At 44.8% G+C, this 18,171-nt stretch overlaps 1 protein-coding gene across 2 annotated transcripts; it reads right to left on the bottom strand.

The window, feature by feature from the left end:
* Positions 1-1,318: 1,318 nt before the first annotated feature.
* Positions 1,319-17,914, bottom strand: ercc6l2 (excision repair cross-complementation group 6-like 2). 2 transcript variants are annotated; one of them, XM_048996283.1, is made up of 19 exons: positions 17,829-17,914; positions 16,636-16,970; positions 16,304-16,420; positions 15,846-16,039; positions 15,339-15,500; positions 14,980-15,187; positions 14,128-14,265; positions 13,174-13,290; positions 12,020-12,139; positions 10,796-10,867; positions 10,154-10,299; positions 7,552-7,647; positions 7,235-7,334; positions 6,221-6,373; positions 5,723-5,791; positions 4,687-5,461; positions 3,917-4,071; positions 3,652-3,833; positions 1,319-2,581 (listed from the first exon to the last, which is right to left on the bottom strand). In XM_048996283.1, exons 2-19 carry the CDS (start codon positions 16,924-16,926, stop codon positions 1,669-1,671), a joined length of 4,008 nt encoding a protein of 1,335 aa, XP_048852240.1. In that variant the 5' UTR covers positions 16,927-16,970; positions 17,829-17,914; the 3' UTR covers positions 1,319-1,668. The 2 variants fall into 2 exon arrangements, with proteins under 2 accessions (XP_048852240.1, XP_048852232.1); XM_048996275.1 differs by having other exon boundaries at positions 17,369-17,902.
* Between the last annotated feature and the right edge of the window lie 257 nt (positions 17,915-18,171).

Here is an 18,171-nt window from a genome sequence, read left to right as displayed (position 1 = left end):
TTGCTTTAGGTAACTTAACTCTTTAAAAATAAAAGAGAGAGATCAATCCCCTAGACTGTAGACAAACAATCCACCCCCCCCAATTGTGGAACATTTAGCATTCAATCACTAAAAAATGTCAAAAACTTAAACATGATGTCAAAAACTTAAACATGGAACAAAAGCAAATGTACCAGACAGAGTTGTTCTCTTTTGACAATTCTGACGTTTGCAAAGGTAGTCATATTAATATTGAAAGAAATGAATGCGTGACGGAAAAATGCTTAATTTATTCTATGGGAACAGTATGCTATCATAACAATTGTGAATATAATATGTCGCCCCTAATACCTGTTTGTTTAGTGGTGGGTTTATGAAGTTATTTCTTTGTTATTATGAGGAATCTTCAAATTAAATTTATTTAAATGCTGAGGGGAAAAGGAGTTATTAGATGACGTCAGACTACCTTAAACATCATAATTAGTATTTAAAGCGGCAGATTTCATAACCTGAACAAAAAGTGTGCGGTGCTTATTTTACATAATGATTTCTGATCCGCCAAAGCCTTGAGTTTAATGACTCATAGGCCTGGTGTTAATCAGGGCTGTCAAATCACATACGGCCGACTCTGTTAATTTAACCGTGACAGGGTCTGACAAGGACAGGAAACGGTGAGCGGACAGGCAGAAAGACCGTCAGCTCATCAACATGTGTAACTGAGGAAACGCACAACGTCGTCAAGAGACAGCTGTAGGTGAGCAAGCCGCTCTGTAAACCTCCAACACAGGCAGCTGTGTCTGAGGGACAGTCAGGCAGGAACATGCTCCAGACACTGGGTCTGACCGACTCGGCGTGCGAGAGGAGGGGCCGACCGCAGGGAGAAGCGCAGCACTCACTCCGCGCTTCACATCAACACTCAAAAAAAGAAAAACGGCTACTGAAAAATAATTAGCTAAAACCACAGGCATGCGTAATTGGAGACTCATTAGTGATTTTAAACAAGTCTGTTCAGATCTAACAACCCAGCGTAGTGGCCAGATTCAAACCTAGACCAATCAAATGGGGTGGTGGACACTGGGGAGTGTGTGTGGCCTTCAAGTGTAGGATAACCCAGAATGACCTTCCCCAGCAGGTGGTGTGCATGTGCTGAAAATGGCATATATCAACACCTCGAAACAGACTAAACCTGGGACTGAGGTCTAAACAACCATCAAAGTCCCAAACAACCTTACGAAAGGACAAATGGGAATACCGGCACAAAATGAAAAAATTACAGACAAAATTACAGTCAATGGTTATTTTAATTGGAGGCCAGATGACACACAAATGAGCCTGTACACCCATTTCTGTCCTTTATTGTTTTGGAGCCACAAACTCCAACAAAAACAGGATGAGTTACATATTTCAAAATGTAATCTGTCTTAAAATTACTTCACATGTAAAAGTCCGGTAAATAACACCTACCGAGAGCAACACATTCAAGTTTCAGAAAGTCACAGTATTTCCCTCTCCATCATCATATATAAAACTCTGTAAAACCTAAAAAGTCCTTTAAAAGCTAACATGCATTGGCATGTTATGTGAACAATGGCACTCGCTGATCATTTCCAATAACTGCAATGTCTCTAACCTGTCCAGCAGCACATTATTACACATCACTATATAATTATTAAAATACCAAAAGAACTCCTACTTCTTCCACAGGAACTTTTCATTCTTCCTCCAGAGTTGGGAGCCATCAGCTTGTTTGTCCTTCTTAGCTCTGGCAGCTACATTAGTATTGTCACATATCTTTTCTACCTCAGACAGATCCGTCAGTTTGTTGATGCACTCCTCATTTCCTTCGCTGAGGATATCCCAGAAGTCTTTGCGGCGGACCTTTGCCCTCTCGCCGAGACCTGAAGCATGTGACGGGGAGAGGCCTGTGGATTGGTTGACCCTGGTCTTTCTTTTGAAGAGGTCATCCAGGATGGAGGTGTCTCCTATCAAATCTGACAGGAGGGGTACGTGGGCACTGGGTTCGAGGCCGGAGGAGGAGGAGGTCACTGGTGCCTTTCCATTCCTTGGTGGTACTGCCCCACCAGGCATGGACACATGCTGATCCAGCACAGGACTCCGGCCTTGGAGATTGGAGGCTGGGGCGGCTTTGGTTTCATCTGCATATAATTTCTCTGAAGGCTCGCCTGTGGAGTCACCCTCAGCGGGGGTGGAGCTGTTCATGTTCACACTGGGGTCTTTGGGGGCCCTGACACAGGACGGGTTCATAACCCTCTTATTTTCTTTCATTCCCTCTGGGAGTTTCTGCTGTGCCGAACTTGATGTCTGGAAGTTAACCTGGGAATTGGATTTGGACGCCGGCCTGGAACTCGTCCGGGAGGAAGATGAGGCCGGTTCTGGCGTAACTGACATGGGTGGCTTGGGTTGCCGTGGTACCGGGTCCTGAAAGACCTTGGAGAGGAGGGGCCTGAGATGGGGGTCCCGGGAGCTGTAGAAGTCCTGAAGCATGGCCTGCCGCCGCATGGAGGTGCTGCTCAGCACTTCCTCTGCAAAGGCCCTCACCGAGGAGGCCTGGAAATATGCGGCCATATCTGCCAGCTGCTTCCTGGAAGACAGGAACATGACAGTTCCCGCGAGATCATCAAACATGACAGGGAAAAAGACCGAAATTCACCAAATCACCCAGTAAGCAAGTAAATATGAAACTTCTGATACTTCAAAGCATCTTGACTTTGTAAGTTATTATGAGGTGTTACTGCCACTTGTGGGTTTTGTAGGAAAAACAATAAATAAGCAACAGTAATAAAAATGCTCTGGTCCCACACTTAACTGAACAGCAAATTTAACTGGGAGAATAAACGTGGTCTTGAGCGAAATGCCACGGTTTTTTTTTTTTTTTTAATTCAGGATGGTTTCAGGCAAAGCGGGCAAAAAGAAAAAGGGGGTGGGGGGCGGCTGGGAGGCGTGAGGCGGTGCGGTCGGAACTCACCGCAGCCCCCGGCTGGAGATCCGGGGCCGAGTAGGAGGGACCCCAGGGCTCTGCGCTTCGGGCTTCAGAAAATCAGCCGTGGAGGGATGGAGCCAAACGTGGCATTTTTGGGGGAAAGGACGGGGCGCTCTGGGGTGGTCCCTCCCCCAGGACTGGGGTGGGGGGGCTATACTCCACAGCTGTGGCTGGGACTGGCACGAAGCCCTGGACTGGCGGGAATTTCCTCCCTGGGCCCTTTCACATTTTCTTTTCCCTTTTCTTTTTCTTAAATATATAATTAGAGGATGTGTTTGGTAGATGCTTTTTTTATCTGCTTTTTCACTGAGGAGGTCCTGCCTGCACACAGGAGAAGGGCCTTCTGCCTCTGCTGAACACGGGTTCCGTTGAATTCGTGTCATGCTTACACGGTTATGGTCTGACGGAGTCTGTTTACCGCATTCAGGCAGTGAGTTCTCCAGTGTTCCCTGGAGAGAGCCAGTGTGGGACCGGAGGAATTTCGGCCGGGGAGGGGAGGGCGGAGTTGCGAAGTCTAATTTTTACATAAATGTCTGCTTTCAGGTGAGTGAGGACCAGTAAAACTACTTGTCCATTTTAATACAGACAAAAAAAGAAGTGCAAATGGAAAAGTAAAGGTGCCATGTGACCTGTGGGCATTATTCATCTGTGGTGCAACACCCCATCCTCACCTGCGGAGGGTGCTGGGCGTCTGACCAAAGATGAAGGTAGCACTGCGGCCCCGTAGAACAGTCTGGAAGGTCTGAGAGACCGGGTGTTTCACCGAGGGCTTGGGATGTTCCGTCGCTGCCTGCTGTGCCTCTCTCTCCGTGGCGTGACTGGGGGGCGACGGCAGTGCATCTGCCGACAGCGACTGTAGCGTGTACATAGACATACACACGCTCAAAGCCATTCATACAGCTAACAGCGGCGTGCTCCCCGATCCCGGCAGCTCACCTCGAGGCTGTCCAGGAGCAGGTTGGCTGGGGCCTGCGTATTCCTCCCGTATTGGAAGACGTCCCGCACGGCAGCGCGGCTCATGCGGGCCTCGGTCCTGCTGGAGCCCACAACGCGCTGATTGGAGTGTGTGTAAATTACCCCCTGCACTCCCCCTAGAGGAAGAAACAGTGAAGTGCTGAATTTACTTGCCCCCTAGGGTGCAGTTAATCTTGCATGACATGGTTATTTGGCCTGAGTAGGTGACCCCTAATGAACCAATTCTGGGTGTACTGATCATCCAGGACCCCATCAACAACCGTGCCCCGTCTTATCTTCCTGAACTGCTTCTTCCCTACCAGCCTCCCCACACTCTTAAATCCTCCTCCTCCGGCTCTCTCCTCACCCCCCCCCCCCCCCCCGAAACTCCATGGCTAGGGTGGCCGTGCATTTTCCCCTTTAGCGCCCCCACTTTGGATCTCACTCCCCGCTGTCATTCATCTATCAATCTCTGTCTCAGGTTTCAAAATTAAACCAAAAACTTTCTTGTTTGCTCAAGCATATATAACCTTACCCACCCATAATGTTTTTTCGTTTTCTTATCCGTTTACTTTATTCTATGTAAGCGTCTTTGAGACCTTGAAAAGCGCTATACAAATAAAATGTATTATTATAATTAAGGGTTTGCTACAGCCTTATGGTCTCCAGTGCCCAAGATACGCTCCTGGCCTCCACAGAGGCACGACCAGCAGAAGTGGCAGATGGATGGATGCTACATTGTTGCACATTACCTAACAATTTATCGATGGCCCCCACGCTGGGCTCCTTGCTTGGTTGCCCCCGCTGCCACATGGCCCCTCTCTCTTTCACTTTCGTGTATCCGCCTGGACCTGCGTCACTGTTCCGACTCCAGCTCCGATTTTCATCCCTGGAATCCCCGAAGCGGGTCGTGGCGTCGTAACGATCAGAGCCTTTCGAGACCTCTACGTCATCCGACTCGTCCGTGTCACTATCAGGAACCGGTGAGCTGCGGCTCTGGTGCCGAACCGTGTGTTTGGCATGTCTAGGGCTGTCTGAGGACTCGGACCCGAGGGAATCCTCGGAGTTCACAGTTTGGCCTGCTCTCCTTCGCTTGCTTCTCGACTTCCTGTGCGGACTTGATGACTGGGCTGTCACGCCAACTTCCTTCTTCTCCCGTCCCACTGCCTCCCCTTCAGAGTCACTTGAAACAGTCCAGTTGTGGTCTGTCTTGTGGGTGGGCGGTCTTCCCAAACGGGGAGACGTGGCGTCCTCATCTGTCATACTCTCCTCACTCTCACCACCGCTGCTCACCCTGGTCCCTTGAAGCAGACTGGATAGCCCATGGTGGAAAAGGCTCAGATGGTCCGTGGAGGTCCCAGGGTGTAGCTCCTCATCTCTGCGGGAGGATAGGGGGTTCCTACAGACGCCACGTCCGTCCTCGTCCTCGCTGGCGCTGCTGAAGTCTAGAACACCAGCGACCCCCTTAACGACTCTGTTTCTGCTGTCGCCGTTCATGGGGCCTTTCCCAGGCTGCCCTTCAGGTGCCTGATGAAAAATAAAAGCATGACGCCGCTTCACTAATAATCACAAATAATCGGGTAAACAAACAAATGTAAGAATGGCCCCTTATGGTTATATACAGGACGTGAGGTGGTAATGATGTCCATGTGTTTTCTATGAGGGGGAAAAAAAATGTTTCACATGGGAACAGAGATGCTGTAAACAAAGAAGAGGATGATGGGAAGAGAAAGGGATGGGAAAGGAGAAGCGCTCCGGTCACGGGTCGCTAAACAGGTAGTTACTCACGCTCCGCGCGGCTCCCTCCATGGCTGCAGTCTCTGCTGTTAGCATGCCTGCCTCCAAGCGTCCTTCTCTCTGCAAAAAACACATGCAAACCTCACACCATGTTCATCTGAAGCAAAGGGCTACTGGCTGCTGGGCCAAAACATGGACAGGACATCCCTCCCCTTAGCGAAGCACTGACACAGCCTGACAGAGGTCCTTTGGGACGGTATCGGCAGGGTCCGAACGAGGCCTTTCAGGAAGCATACAGATAGAGCACACAGGACCAGTCAGCATGTCCAAGTCTGGGGAAACTATCAGAAGGTAAACTGTTCATTTTAATCATAAACCATCTCTGATAAGTGGGATTTTATGTCCCATTAATAGTAGTTACAGCGTTCTGGAGTCCTGACACTTTGAGATCCAAACCCTCAGATACTGTTTTCAGTTGGGTAGGGACAGCCAAGGCAAAAGTATGTTCCTCAGAGCGCTCCATATGTCACTGTCCCCCCTCATCGTCACCTCGAGGATCAGCCTGGTGAGGCAGGCGCCCTGGGTCTGCAGCCGGAAGAGGTTTTGGATCCCGAAGAGCTCCCCCGTGTGACCATCCACCCCTTGCACAGCCTCGAAGTACCTCCTGGCGTGCTCGTTCTCCACCACGGCCGACTCCAGTTGCTTCATTACAAAACATTTGGGGTGGGGGGGGGGGGGAGGGTGTAATGATCATGAGGAAAACAGGAAAAACTCCACCACACACCTATGTCATATTCCCAAGAGGGGAAGTAATGCTCTGGCCAAATGAAGTATTTTAAAATACTTTTTATATGGTATGATTATGGAAAAGCAGTGAAGGGGAACTAATTTGGGCAACATGTCGCATCCAGTGTTTCATAAATCGTACAAACAATCCAGGTCGTGCGATCCATAAAACGTGTTGATCTCGGTATATTTTAGGATAAGCAGACTGTTATGGTTATACTATGGTTACACACAAAGCAATTAAAAAACAGATGTGGCCCAACAAATTCAGTGTAACTCAGGCTGCCAAGGTTTATACGGTCACAGAAAGAGCGGGGATTTGACATCCCAGGCCTGTATCACTAATGACCGGCTCAAATGTTATTATAAGTCGGAAACTTCACTGTGTAATTACACTTTAGCTTAATTATTTAGCACTGTGTAGCTTCCAGCATTGTGTAATGGCTCTGTGGACACACACTGTTAGCGAAGCAGCCGGCTGAGATCTTGTTACAAGGTCAGACACTAGGTTAAAGAGGCAATTGTGGTTTGGGTTACCTTGCCTAACCAGGCGAGCCATAAACTTCACATTAGTAGCTTTACAACGTTAATTCCTGATAATTAAATTGGAGGTGCAATGTAATTTGCCTTTGCCCAGTAAGCATTTCAGAGATTACTGCTTTGCTGCCTGGAGTCAATCTACTTCTGTGACTGAAAATGCTTATATAACTGACAGCAGACGCTACAGAGAGAATTCAAGCAAAGCCTGCACAGTTACAGAAAGGTCACACCATGTACCTGCTTGTAAACCTGCCTCAGGTAAATCACTTCTTCAATGGTGCCTAGAGAAATCAGTCTGAGTACGGTGACATCTCGGTACTGACCGATGCGGTAAACTCTGCAACGGGACACATACGGGGAAGGAGTAGTTAAATATAATAGATAATGCATCTTATTAAGTCTTCATCAGCCAGTGTCTTGAGCATGTCAGAACTGTCAATGATGTGTTTGAGTTAAGGTCTGTTCATCCAAATCCATCCAGCAACACTTTAATACAGCAGAAAAACTGGGAAGACGAAGACTGCATGCATACGGGGGAGAGGGAGGGCACACACCTGTCAATAGCCTGAAGGTCGCTGGCAGGATTCCATGTTGGGTCAAACAGCACCACGACATTGGCACCCACAAAATTCAACCCTAGTCCACCAGCCCTGTGAGCAGAAGATCAATAAAATGTCATTAGAGTACAAAAGCAAACCACCTGCAGGTTTTTACAAATACAAACACACCTCCTCGCAGGACCAAATACTACACTAAGGGAGCTTTTCCACCGCACCAAGTACCGTACTTTTGGTACTTTTGCTTAGTCGACGTAGTCCATGACATTGACGCTCAAAATGCGTCAACATCAATATTTTAAATCAACGCATCGTTTTCTAAAATTATTATAAAATGATCTTTATGATTTCTAAAACGCTTCAATTCATTATAAGAATTTTTTTTTATGCAATATCACTATGTAATTATGGTAGTAGTTAAAATTATCACAAAACAAAAAGGCAGTTTGTACAATGTGCAAAGTTTGATGGCGTATCACAACGAAACGAACACTATGCATGAGATTAAACACTCAGACACTATTCTGGATGATGGCTGCCAGGACAGGCAAAACCACCATATGTGTTGTCTATTCATGTTTATGAAATGGCCATTAGTATGGAAAGCTTTTTAATATCTTTTGTCCCTGTATCTGCTAAATATGCTCATTATCAAAGTCAAAGGGTTGTCTGCCTGCTACGTTAGAATCTCCATTCTAAGTGTGAGAAAAATGGTTTAGGCTAAAATCTGGGTTTATTCTATTTTGATGGATGGTGCCAGTGAGTATGTGCGTATAGAGCTTGTTGAGACCAGTGTGATAGTAAAACAAAACTCAAATAAAAACGGACAGCAAATTAATTAAAAAAAAATCATTAACTGAAATAAAAATTAAAACTATATTTACCACAAAAAAAGTGTCGGACTTTAATCTTGAAAAAGCACTGCCACATGACCAGCGTCATTTTACCTAATTTAACCACAATATCTCCTCTTTTAAAACACGCTGTGGCTGCTGAGCTGTCCCTTTCTTCAGCACCACATCAGCACTTATCACTTCCACGATTTACCAAAACAATAGCATGTGGCGTGCTCCGCTAACCGGAGTTAATAAGCATAAGGATATGCCGAATTTATACAGATGACTAACTTTTGGGGGTCACAATATGCATCTCATTAATAATTTAGGCATACTACTAATCTGCTTATTGAATTATGGGCAAAAATAATGTCTGTATAGAACCGAAAACCCAGCTTCCATTATCTAAAAGCCTGCAATGACATACAGTTTGTTGTAATCAAAATAACATTAACTTAAATGATCAATGTGATTTTCTGGAGGAAAATTAATCATTTAGATCAGTAAAACAGTCGATAGACTAATCAGTAGAAAAATAGTCGCTAGTGGCAGCCCTACTTTCGCTTTTTTACTGACTTCCGGTCCAGTTCCAGTACCAAAAGTTCCAGAACCAAAAGTGCCTTTAATCTCCCTCTCTTTAATTTGCTCTTATAAAACTTTTCTGTGGCGTAATCAGCCAAAGCATTTTTCTGGCTGTTTGTCAACTTTTTTTTTTGGCCCAATTTCTGGGAGATTTTAAACTGACCCGTGGGTCATGCTGCCAGTACAGGCAGCAGTTCTGCTTTGCCAGATGTGGACACAGGTCTCTTGAAATCAGCAGAACACCGTTTTTCTCTCCCTCCCCCAAAAGTGCCAAACCAGGTACTTCTTCGGTACTTTGGGGTTGGACCCGAAACGCTTTCTTTGTCGATTGCTTAAGCAAACAGCCTGCCTCTGAAACACAATACAAACGCTGCCTTGAAAGTTGTTCCGGACTCAGAAAACAATGACAAACAAAGTAAAAAAATAAAATAAAATACTGCGATCTGCTCAGAAGAACAGATACAACAAAAAGATCAGGATGTCATGACAAGAAATTTACAAAGTATTTTGTTTAATACACTGCTATATGCGTGCTGTTCTAGAGATGTGATTTTGTTGTAATAAATACTGGGATATTTATAAAGTAAAAAATGACTTCATAAATTCCTCACAAACCCATCTTCGAGTGACTTAAACAGCAAGGATGAAAATGATTATGATCGTCTCGGAACATGCATGCAGCGCTCATGCAAAAGCAGTGGAGGTTAGCTTTAAACTGATTTTTAAACATAAATTTACAGGAATAGTAATTAAAATTTCAAACCTTGCTAAGCTGTTTTTCCTACGACAGAGTAACAGACTGAAAATATTTTAGCGAAACTTCAACCCCCTGCAATATAATGTCCGTATACAGAACTGAAAGAAAAAGTCTGACCTTAGTCTAGCTTACTAGCAACATAAGAATTACATGGACATAACGCGCTGTGTTCGTATTAATATCGCACATCGCCAAACCACATAATATACTACAGCCATTTTCGGAATACAGTACAAAATTCCCCACCTCGCTCTGTGATGTCATTCGACAGTGGTACCAGTTTTACACCAGTGGAAAACCAATACCTTTAAGTACCGTACTTTTGGTACTTCTCAAAGTACCAAAAGTACGGTACCTGGTGCGGTGGTGACTGTGTGTTTTCTCTGATAGGCCTCATGCCCTTCGGCTACTGCTTAAGTCTCACATGGTGGACACCAGGCAGATGTTGATATCCAGCGAACTGTTGAACTCCTTGACAATCTTCACTCGGTCCTTACACCTGGTGGCCCCATCCAGCCTTCGGTACTCCAGCCCAGCTGCCATGCAGTAGTTCTCCAGGACATCCAGGAGCTGGAGGAAAAGCACGTGTTGATACTGCCGTCTACCGTTAGCTGCCTGGGAGAGCCAAGTCTACCCTGCCTTAAAATGACACCCATCGCATGACTGCATTTATATCCATGCCTGCGTTCAACAGAGTGTTTTCTTATTTCGACAAACCAAAACTGCACTAGTGTACAAAGTGGACGACTCAAATAGGCAAACACATAAATAATAGTAATAATAATATTACACAAGACATGGTGGAAGATGCACATTCGACAGAAAATCCACATATGCCTGAACCTCACCACATACACCCCCCCCCGCACTAAACCCCCAGTCCCACAATGCCTTTCACATGTGTTCCATTTGCAAGGCGAAACCAAAGTAAACTAGGCGTGCCGAGGCAGAGAGCATGGCAGCCTGACGTCAGCAGACCCGGCCCACCGCGCTCTCTCTTGCGGAGCCTTGTGGGGGTCAGCGCGCCTTGCAGAGGCCACCTCAACTGCGCGTGTGGCACACTTGCCTTGGTGGATAGGGAGAAGAGCAGCACTTTATCCTTCTTCTGTGTGTAGTGATTCAGCAGGCTCTGCAGAACCTGTGCAGGGCAAGAGAGGAACAACCAAAAATGGAGCTCAAGTTATCAAATAAAACATACTGCCGTTCGCATTATACTGCAGTATAAAAGAGGATCGGGCATATTTTAAATTCATAAAAAATGCAAGCCTACAAAAACAGAAAAGTCACCACGTTCAACATGGGTGGGTACATTATATAAATAAAATCCTCCATAATAAAATAACTGTACACATGGATTGATTTTTTTTCTGAATGGAATGTGCTTGAATTTCAAAGACGTGTGACGGGTAGCAAGATTTTGCTGTTAAAGATTAGGGCTGCAAAGAAAAACTGAAGCAGAGAATTTGATTAGGAATAACAAGCCACCGATGTAGCCAGCCTTTGTGCTGGCAGTACCCGAGCAAACGTTTTTCCTGGCTCACCCCGCACGTCCCGAGATATGAGCGCAAATGGAGGTGCCTTTGACAGACCATAAACCGCAGCATTCGGGGGGCCCCGGCGATGAGGGTCCACATGTGCACCGTGGCACGGGACGAGGAGGGAGATAATAGTGGGAACACGAGGAGGATTTTTTCATGGGGGGTGGTTTGCGGTGTTGACTTTGGAGCGGCTCTTATTCAAACATGCTTGCAGTTTCCCTGCCCCCGACTTTCGGGGACACGACATTTCCTCGGGGGAGCTCGCGAGGAACCCCACCTGCCAATCACGGCACCGGCCCACACTCCTGCCTTGCGGCTGCTGGCTGAGCTAGATGAGGGGGGGGGAGAAAAACGGTGTTCTGCTGATTTCAAGGGACCTGCGTCCACATCTGGCAAAGCAGAACTGCTGCCTGTACTGGCAGCATGACCCACGGGCCTTTGTTTAAAATCTCCCGGAATTTGGGCCAAAAAAAAAAACAAAGTTGACAAACAGCCAGAAAAATGCTTTGGCTGATTATGCCACAGAAAATTTTTATAAGAGCAAATTAAAGAGAGGGAGATTAAAGGAATTCCAAAGTTGCTTGCAAACATTTTGACTTTGAAATTGGTCTTATAAAAAGAGGCGGTTCGCTGTAGTGAACAGGTTTGTTTTGGTATAGAGCTCATTTAAGCTCATTATTGCATTATCACCATCACAAATATGGCATCTGGTGCTGCAAAAAGAGTCGATTCCTTATAACAGCTTCCTGTACCTTCATCTTTCCACTGTACATTGGGTCAGACATCGCCTCAAAGGCAGCTTGCTTGCACCTCTGGACAAAGTCTGGAAATTTCTGGAAAACTTTTTCACAGATCTCATTCACGTATTGCTCCTGAGAGTTGAGGAAAAAAAACAGTTAAAGAAAATGAATGCAATAAACTTACTGTAGGGCACACATGCTACTACTCATTACAAGAAATCCGTCAAATGCTCTTTGGGGGAACCCTTAAAAAAACAAATTTAAAAAACAGATATGAAGGCATTTTATGATCTAAGGAAACCAGAATGGGTTTTATAACAAAGGAGTCTTAGTGTCTTAACGTATAACCTCCAGGTACAAAATTGATTTCCCTTTACTCCCTTTGTTGCGTTTTTCAATGCTAAAACTCACTGAAAACGACAGTGTTGTTGTCAAAGGTGAAGGTACAAACCAGACCTTCGGCCCTAACCCAACCCATTTCAGTCTGAACACTTAAACAAAACTGGAACTCAATAATATCACATTTATCAAGGCAGTGTTTTCTAAAGTCTTGGAACATATCAAAGTTAACTAACTTCTGGAGTAGTAACTGAAGGAACAGACGCTAAACCCAAACAAGATTTCAACAGGCTCACAATCTGACCCAAAACCTCATTTGGGGAGAAACCCAAATAATTTAATGGAGTTGGTGTAGCCCAGTTAGGTTCCTATATGTAAAGTTTAGGTTCCTGTTAGGTTCCTAAACATCTAAGCTGATTTCTGGTCAGGCTCCTAAATGTCAAGGCTGGGATCCCACTGGTTTCCTAAACATCAAGCCTGGATTCCTGTTGGGTTCTAAAGGCTAGGTTCCTGAGGAGTTCCTAAAAATGAGGTCTAGGTTCCTGTCAGGTCCCCAAACATCAAGGTTGTCAGGTTCCTAAACATTAAGGCTCAGTTCCTCACTTTGCTAACTTTCTGTGATGCATAACACAACGAACCCTCACAAAATATAACAAGCTCACAAGCCACCAGGACACTAACGAGACTCGTACGTATCCTCAGCATGCCCTCACATCTGCAATTCATTTCTGTTTCCCGAAACATCCGGTTGTGATTACCCGCCAATGTATAATAAATAGTGCAGATAAAACACCGGCATGCGCGACTGGTTTCCTCCTGCAGCACACCTGTGTTTTACTTGTGCCTTCACTAGGCTGCAGCAAGGCTACATGGTTCGCCACCTTCCTCAGGATGGCCAGGTAGCTGAAGTACAGGTCCTTCACCGCCACACCTTTCGAGTTGTTCTATGCAAGGAAAGAGAACACAAGTCACACCTTCACCTGGAGTCAGAACAGAAAAATGGACAGAACAGCACCATCTATTGACCTTATTGAAACATGCAAGCATATTGTTCCAAGTAGAGCATGAAGCATAAAGCTTCATTAGGCTGGGGCATAAGCAGAGTTTGATGTTTGTGCCCAAGGGGGCAAAAAAAAACTGCATCTTGCTTACCTTATGTGTTAACACATGTATCTTATATGCACACCATTATTATTTTATATACCTACAGGGTACCAACAAACTGCTTATGCACAGGTGCAAAGTGCCAGCACAGAACATGTGCAATACTGGGCTTGTCAATTAATTGCAATTTCAGTCCCCCCCCCCCCCCACCAAACTCCACCCATGGGCTGGGGCCTTTAAGGGAATGTTTCTGCAAAATATGTTGATATTATACTTTCATTATATGTATGTCTGGAAAAACAGTCAAACTTAGCGTGTCATTTCAACAGTGAAAAAAAATGTGGAGAACGTTGATTTCATTTGGAAGGTTTGTAAGCATTGCTAAGACTGCTTGCAAGCCCGGGAGCAGCTGTTAGGGAAATCTAAGGCCCGCATAGGTTATTGTTTGGCATTCACCGGACTGCGCTTCTGTATATGAAGAGCAAAGGAAGAGAGTTAAGTCAAGACAAGTGCAAGTTCTGGCATTAAACTCTGGACTCTAACCGTAAACTTTCATTTTCAACTTGAGATGTTTTGATTTGGTGAGGCATCTCCAGTTGCCTTATCGCAGAAGACACCCAAAACGCAGGCGAGAGTAACATTTAAGTACCAGACTAACAGCAGAAACCTTAAAAGACCTTGAAGCAGCACTTGCTTCTGGGCCGCCCACTGCTGCAGCATTTCTCGCCACTGCGCAGGAGTAGGACGACGTCCTCACAATCGAGGACCGTGCGATACACCATCTGCTGGAAGTCCGTCAATGAGCAGAACACGACCTGTGGGCCAGTGAGGTGGACAGGCAGGCAGCCATTAGGAATTAAACGCTTCAATGGGGACGTCTTATGAAACTGCAACTCTATTTTTTGATGCTCAAATCCAAATTCAAGGCTTCACTTAACTGGGTACATGTGGCTATGTTTGTACTAATACGTAAACCCCATTAAATTCCATTGACATGGCAGTTTAATGAGCAATTCAAGTTGTTAACTGCCAAAACTAACGTATTCAGTCGCCCTACATACTGATGCATCACAACACCGGTAGATTACACCCATAAAAAGTGACCGCTGGTAATCCAGCAAGATTTGCCACAAAAAACAACAGGTAAACAAAAATATGCTAATTTTACTAGATTACTTAACAAAAAGGACTTCGTTTGACTTACATTTTTAAACATGAGCTGCTCTCTCCATATATAAACATGAAACATTATATGTTTTGCACACGCTTGTGGTTGTGTGCTATATTTAAGAAAAAAAAAAAACAACTTTTGTTTTCCAACTGGAACATAAATGACCATGAAGTGGACTTTTCAAACATGAAAACTGCAGGACCATCTGGATTTCCTTTTCATAACCAGTCAGGTCTGCGAGGGGGCTGTCATCACTGTATGCCTTCTGAATCACTCTTAATTTGGCCAGACCCAAAAATAACGCACAGGATACGAGACATGGACGACAGCCTGTTGTAAATGCGGGGTTTGCGCTCACCCTATCATCTTTCCTGGGCAGCTGGCCGCTGATGAGAGCCTTGGTCCTCCTCAGAAACCAGCGAGAGAGTCTCCTGGCCAGAGCCTGCACCGCCTCCCTACCCGTGGCCAGGGCCCGCTTGGTCGCACTGTGCCTCTGACCCTGCTCGATGGGTTCAGTAAACTGGCTTCTGAAACTCTCCAGGGTACCTAGACAACTGGGGTTGGCCCTGAAGAGGGGAAAGATCAACTCTATTTTTTGATGCCAGTCCAGCAACAAGCCTACCAGCCTAATTATTTTGTAGTTTTTTTTAGAGATTTTCTTTTCATCCAAAAATACATATTTTCAGGTCTTAAACTGAGGAGAGAATCAGATCTCACCAATCCATGACACACCACAGCTCTTCCAGGTTATTCTGGAGCACGGTGCCCGTCAGCCCCACTCGCACCCTGCATTTCATCCGCTTCAGGGCCTGGGTTACCTGAGAGCTGGGGTTTTTTATCTTGTGGGCTTCGTCTACAATGATGGCCGACCAATTGATGCTGGAAATATAAAATTACAGATTTCCCAGCTCACCCCATAAATATTTACAAATCTGCAAACACATGATAATGTGTTTACGTATTGCAATAAAAATAAAAAGGTAGAAGTTTATCAACATGCTTCATGTTTTTGTTATCGGAGCCTGAAGCCTGAACATGTGATGACCAACTGGTCAATCGGCAAGACCCACCCAGTCCATCGTACAAAAGAAAAACAACCATCCACCCAATATTATTTTCCTTACAAAAGCTGCTCACACAGTAAGAATGGTTGGAGACCACTGCTATAACCTGTACTGTAATGTTTGACTAGGGATGACTGTAACTGCGTAAACCCAACTGTACCTGTTGAACTGGTCCACGCAGAGGCGCAGTGTCTCATAGGTGGTTAGGGCGATTTCACACCTCCCCCTCTGAACACGGGCAAACTCCTCATCCTTCCTGGTTCCATGCACGACGATGCTTCGGAAGTATCCCCAAGTGTCCAGTTCATCCTTCCAGTTGTACAGTAAAGATAGCGGAGCCACAATGAGGAAGACCTGAGGGACAAGATGCTATGAGGACACACGTGCTTGTACATGTGTACATGTAGACCGGATGATGTTCCATCGTTATATTAACAAATAGACATGTTCGATAATTATCTCTAAGTCATAACAAATTGACAGGCAGTTCACAAAGCCTTTGGGTGGATGCATGTTCCTGTAAAATGTTTGCGCCAATAAGTATTTTAGGAGATTCACAGTCCTTGAAAATGTAAATGTTTCCCGGAAAATGTTTCCAGCTGGTCAAGAATTGAATACCTTAGTAGTTTTAGATTGTTTGGCTGATCGTTGAGATAGTAAAAAATGTGGAACATTGTTTTCAGCATCCTCCCATGTTCCTGTCTTGCGCAGAACTGCAGCCAAGAATGCTATAATCTGTAAACATGTTGCAAAAAAAAAAACAAAAATGAAAAACACCAACAAAAACAACTGCCCTGCTTGAGAAGATATGAATGACATTATTATGTACGAATATCTATTTTCCTCTACAGTCTAGTGCACTGATAGCTGCTCTTTCAGACCGTGCAAATCTTACGGCATTCCGAGGGAAAAAAAAACAAAAAACAAAACACATTCATGCTTGAAAGTACCTGTATGGTTTTCCCAAGGCCCATGTCATCTCCCAGAATGCATCCCCGGGATCGGGCATAGCTGTTGTAAATGAACCGGACACCCTCGCGCTGATAGTCCCGTAGATACCGGTTGATGGTGTATGGCACGCTTTCTCCATTTTTGGACAGCACGTACGGAACTGAAGCGCCGGGTGGTCTCCGGCTGTTGTGGAACAGGGGTCTCTCATCCAACTGCACCCTGAATGTGGGGGGCCCTGGACCCGGCTCATCCATCCTCGGGAGATTTGCGGCATGTGCCGTTTTCCCCATCACATCCTGGGCGACCTCCACTGCAGCAGCGTCCTGACCGCGACCTGTGGATGTAAGCCTGTGAACTCTCCCTCCGGACCAGCTGAGTCATGCAACTTCCTGCAGCTGTGCACATGCAGAAGTCCATCCACTGTCATCGTCATACTCGGACATTTTGAAGTCAAAATACATTTGATGAATTCAGCCATGACATGCAATACCACGTGAAAACTGAACAATACCGAAAAAAACCAACAATGCATTAAGCACTTCAGGAAACACTGCGGCTATAAATGAAGACAGTATATGCATATACAATTTGACTAATAAAACAATACAATCGGTATTAAGTATCCATTTTGTACATTATACTGCATTTACATGTGCTATGTTTTAATATGAAAAACCACAACTGGGCAAAAGTTTGCATGAACTATTAAAATTAAAAGTATAATGGGCCAACCTTGTAATTCAGATGAAACCGCTGCCATATGCATCGCCATCTGCTAGTTAATTATTGTTCTGTCTGCTAGTTCATCCCACAATTTTCAAAGTTTTTAAATAAACTCATTTTATTCACCATATTACTGATCTGTGTGGCTATACATATATATTAGCTACGAATTTCCATGGTGATCTTGCAGTCCGGGTTTTTCACGTTCCTTCACCACCCTTGTTAAAAGTACGTCTTTTTTAATAATAGGCTTGTCCAGACATATTTTACGCAAAATTACATCTTAAAAAGGAAGCTTGCTTGCATGCCTGCTAACCAGCTAATCTCAGTTAGCTCAACGAAGGACTGAACAATGAATCCGCAGTGATTCGACAAATGTTTTACTAATAAGAAAATAAATACAATTAAAACACAAAGTATAATAAATAAGCTAATAAAAAATTACATGTCTTTTTAATATGTTTACTACCTCTTGTGGGGCAACAAAAACATCAGCCCGACTACTTTTCCTCAGGCGTAGAGTCCGGTCAGTAAGTAAATTCATCTTTGTTTTCGTATCTTCGCAACAGCAAACGGCACTTTCGACAGACTTATTCATATGTAATGATATACAAATTAGCAATATTATTTAACAAAAAAAAAAATCTTTATTTTCTAACCGTATTTTCTGATTTGTAGATTTTCATGGAGTATGTTTGATGCCTGTTATTAATTTGCAGACATATCTTAAAGTTCTGACTTTTTCCGAGCTAAACTGGATTTGTCCACTAGGTTTGAGAAAATTAATGACGATTATTCAGACTTCTTCCATA

The sequence above is a fragment of the Brienomyrus brachyistius genome, chromosome 2, assembly GCF_023856365.1.
Source record: "Brienomyrus brachyistius isolate T26 chromosome 2, BBRACH_0.4, whole genome shotgun sequence".
Classification (NCBI taxonomy): Eukaryota; Metazoa; Chordata; class Actinopteri; order Osteoglossiformes; family Mormyridae; genus Brienomyrus; species Brienomyrus brachyistius.
The sequence above is the reverse complement of the archived record's forward strand: the minus strand, read 5'-3'. Positions and strand labels throughout refer to the sequence as shown.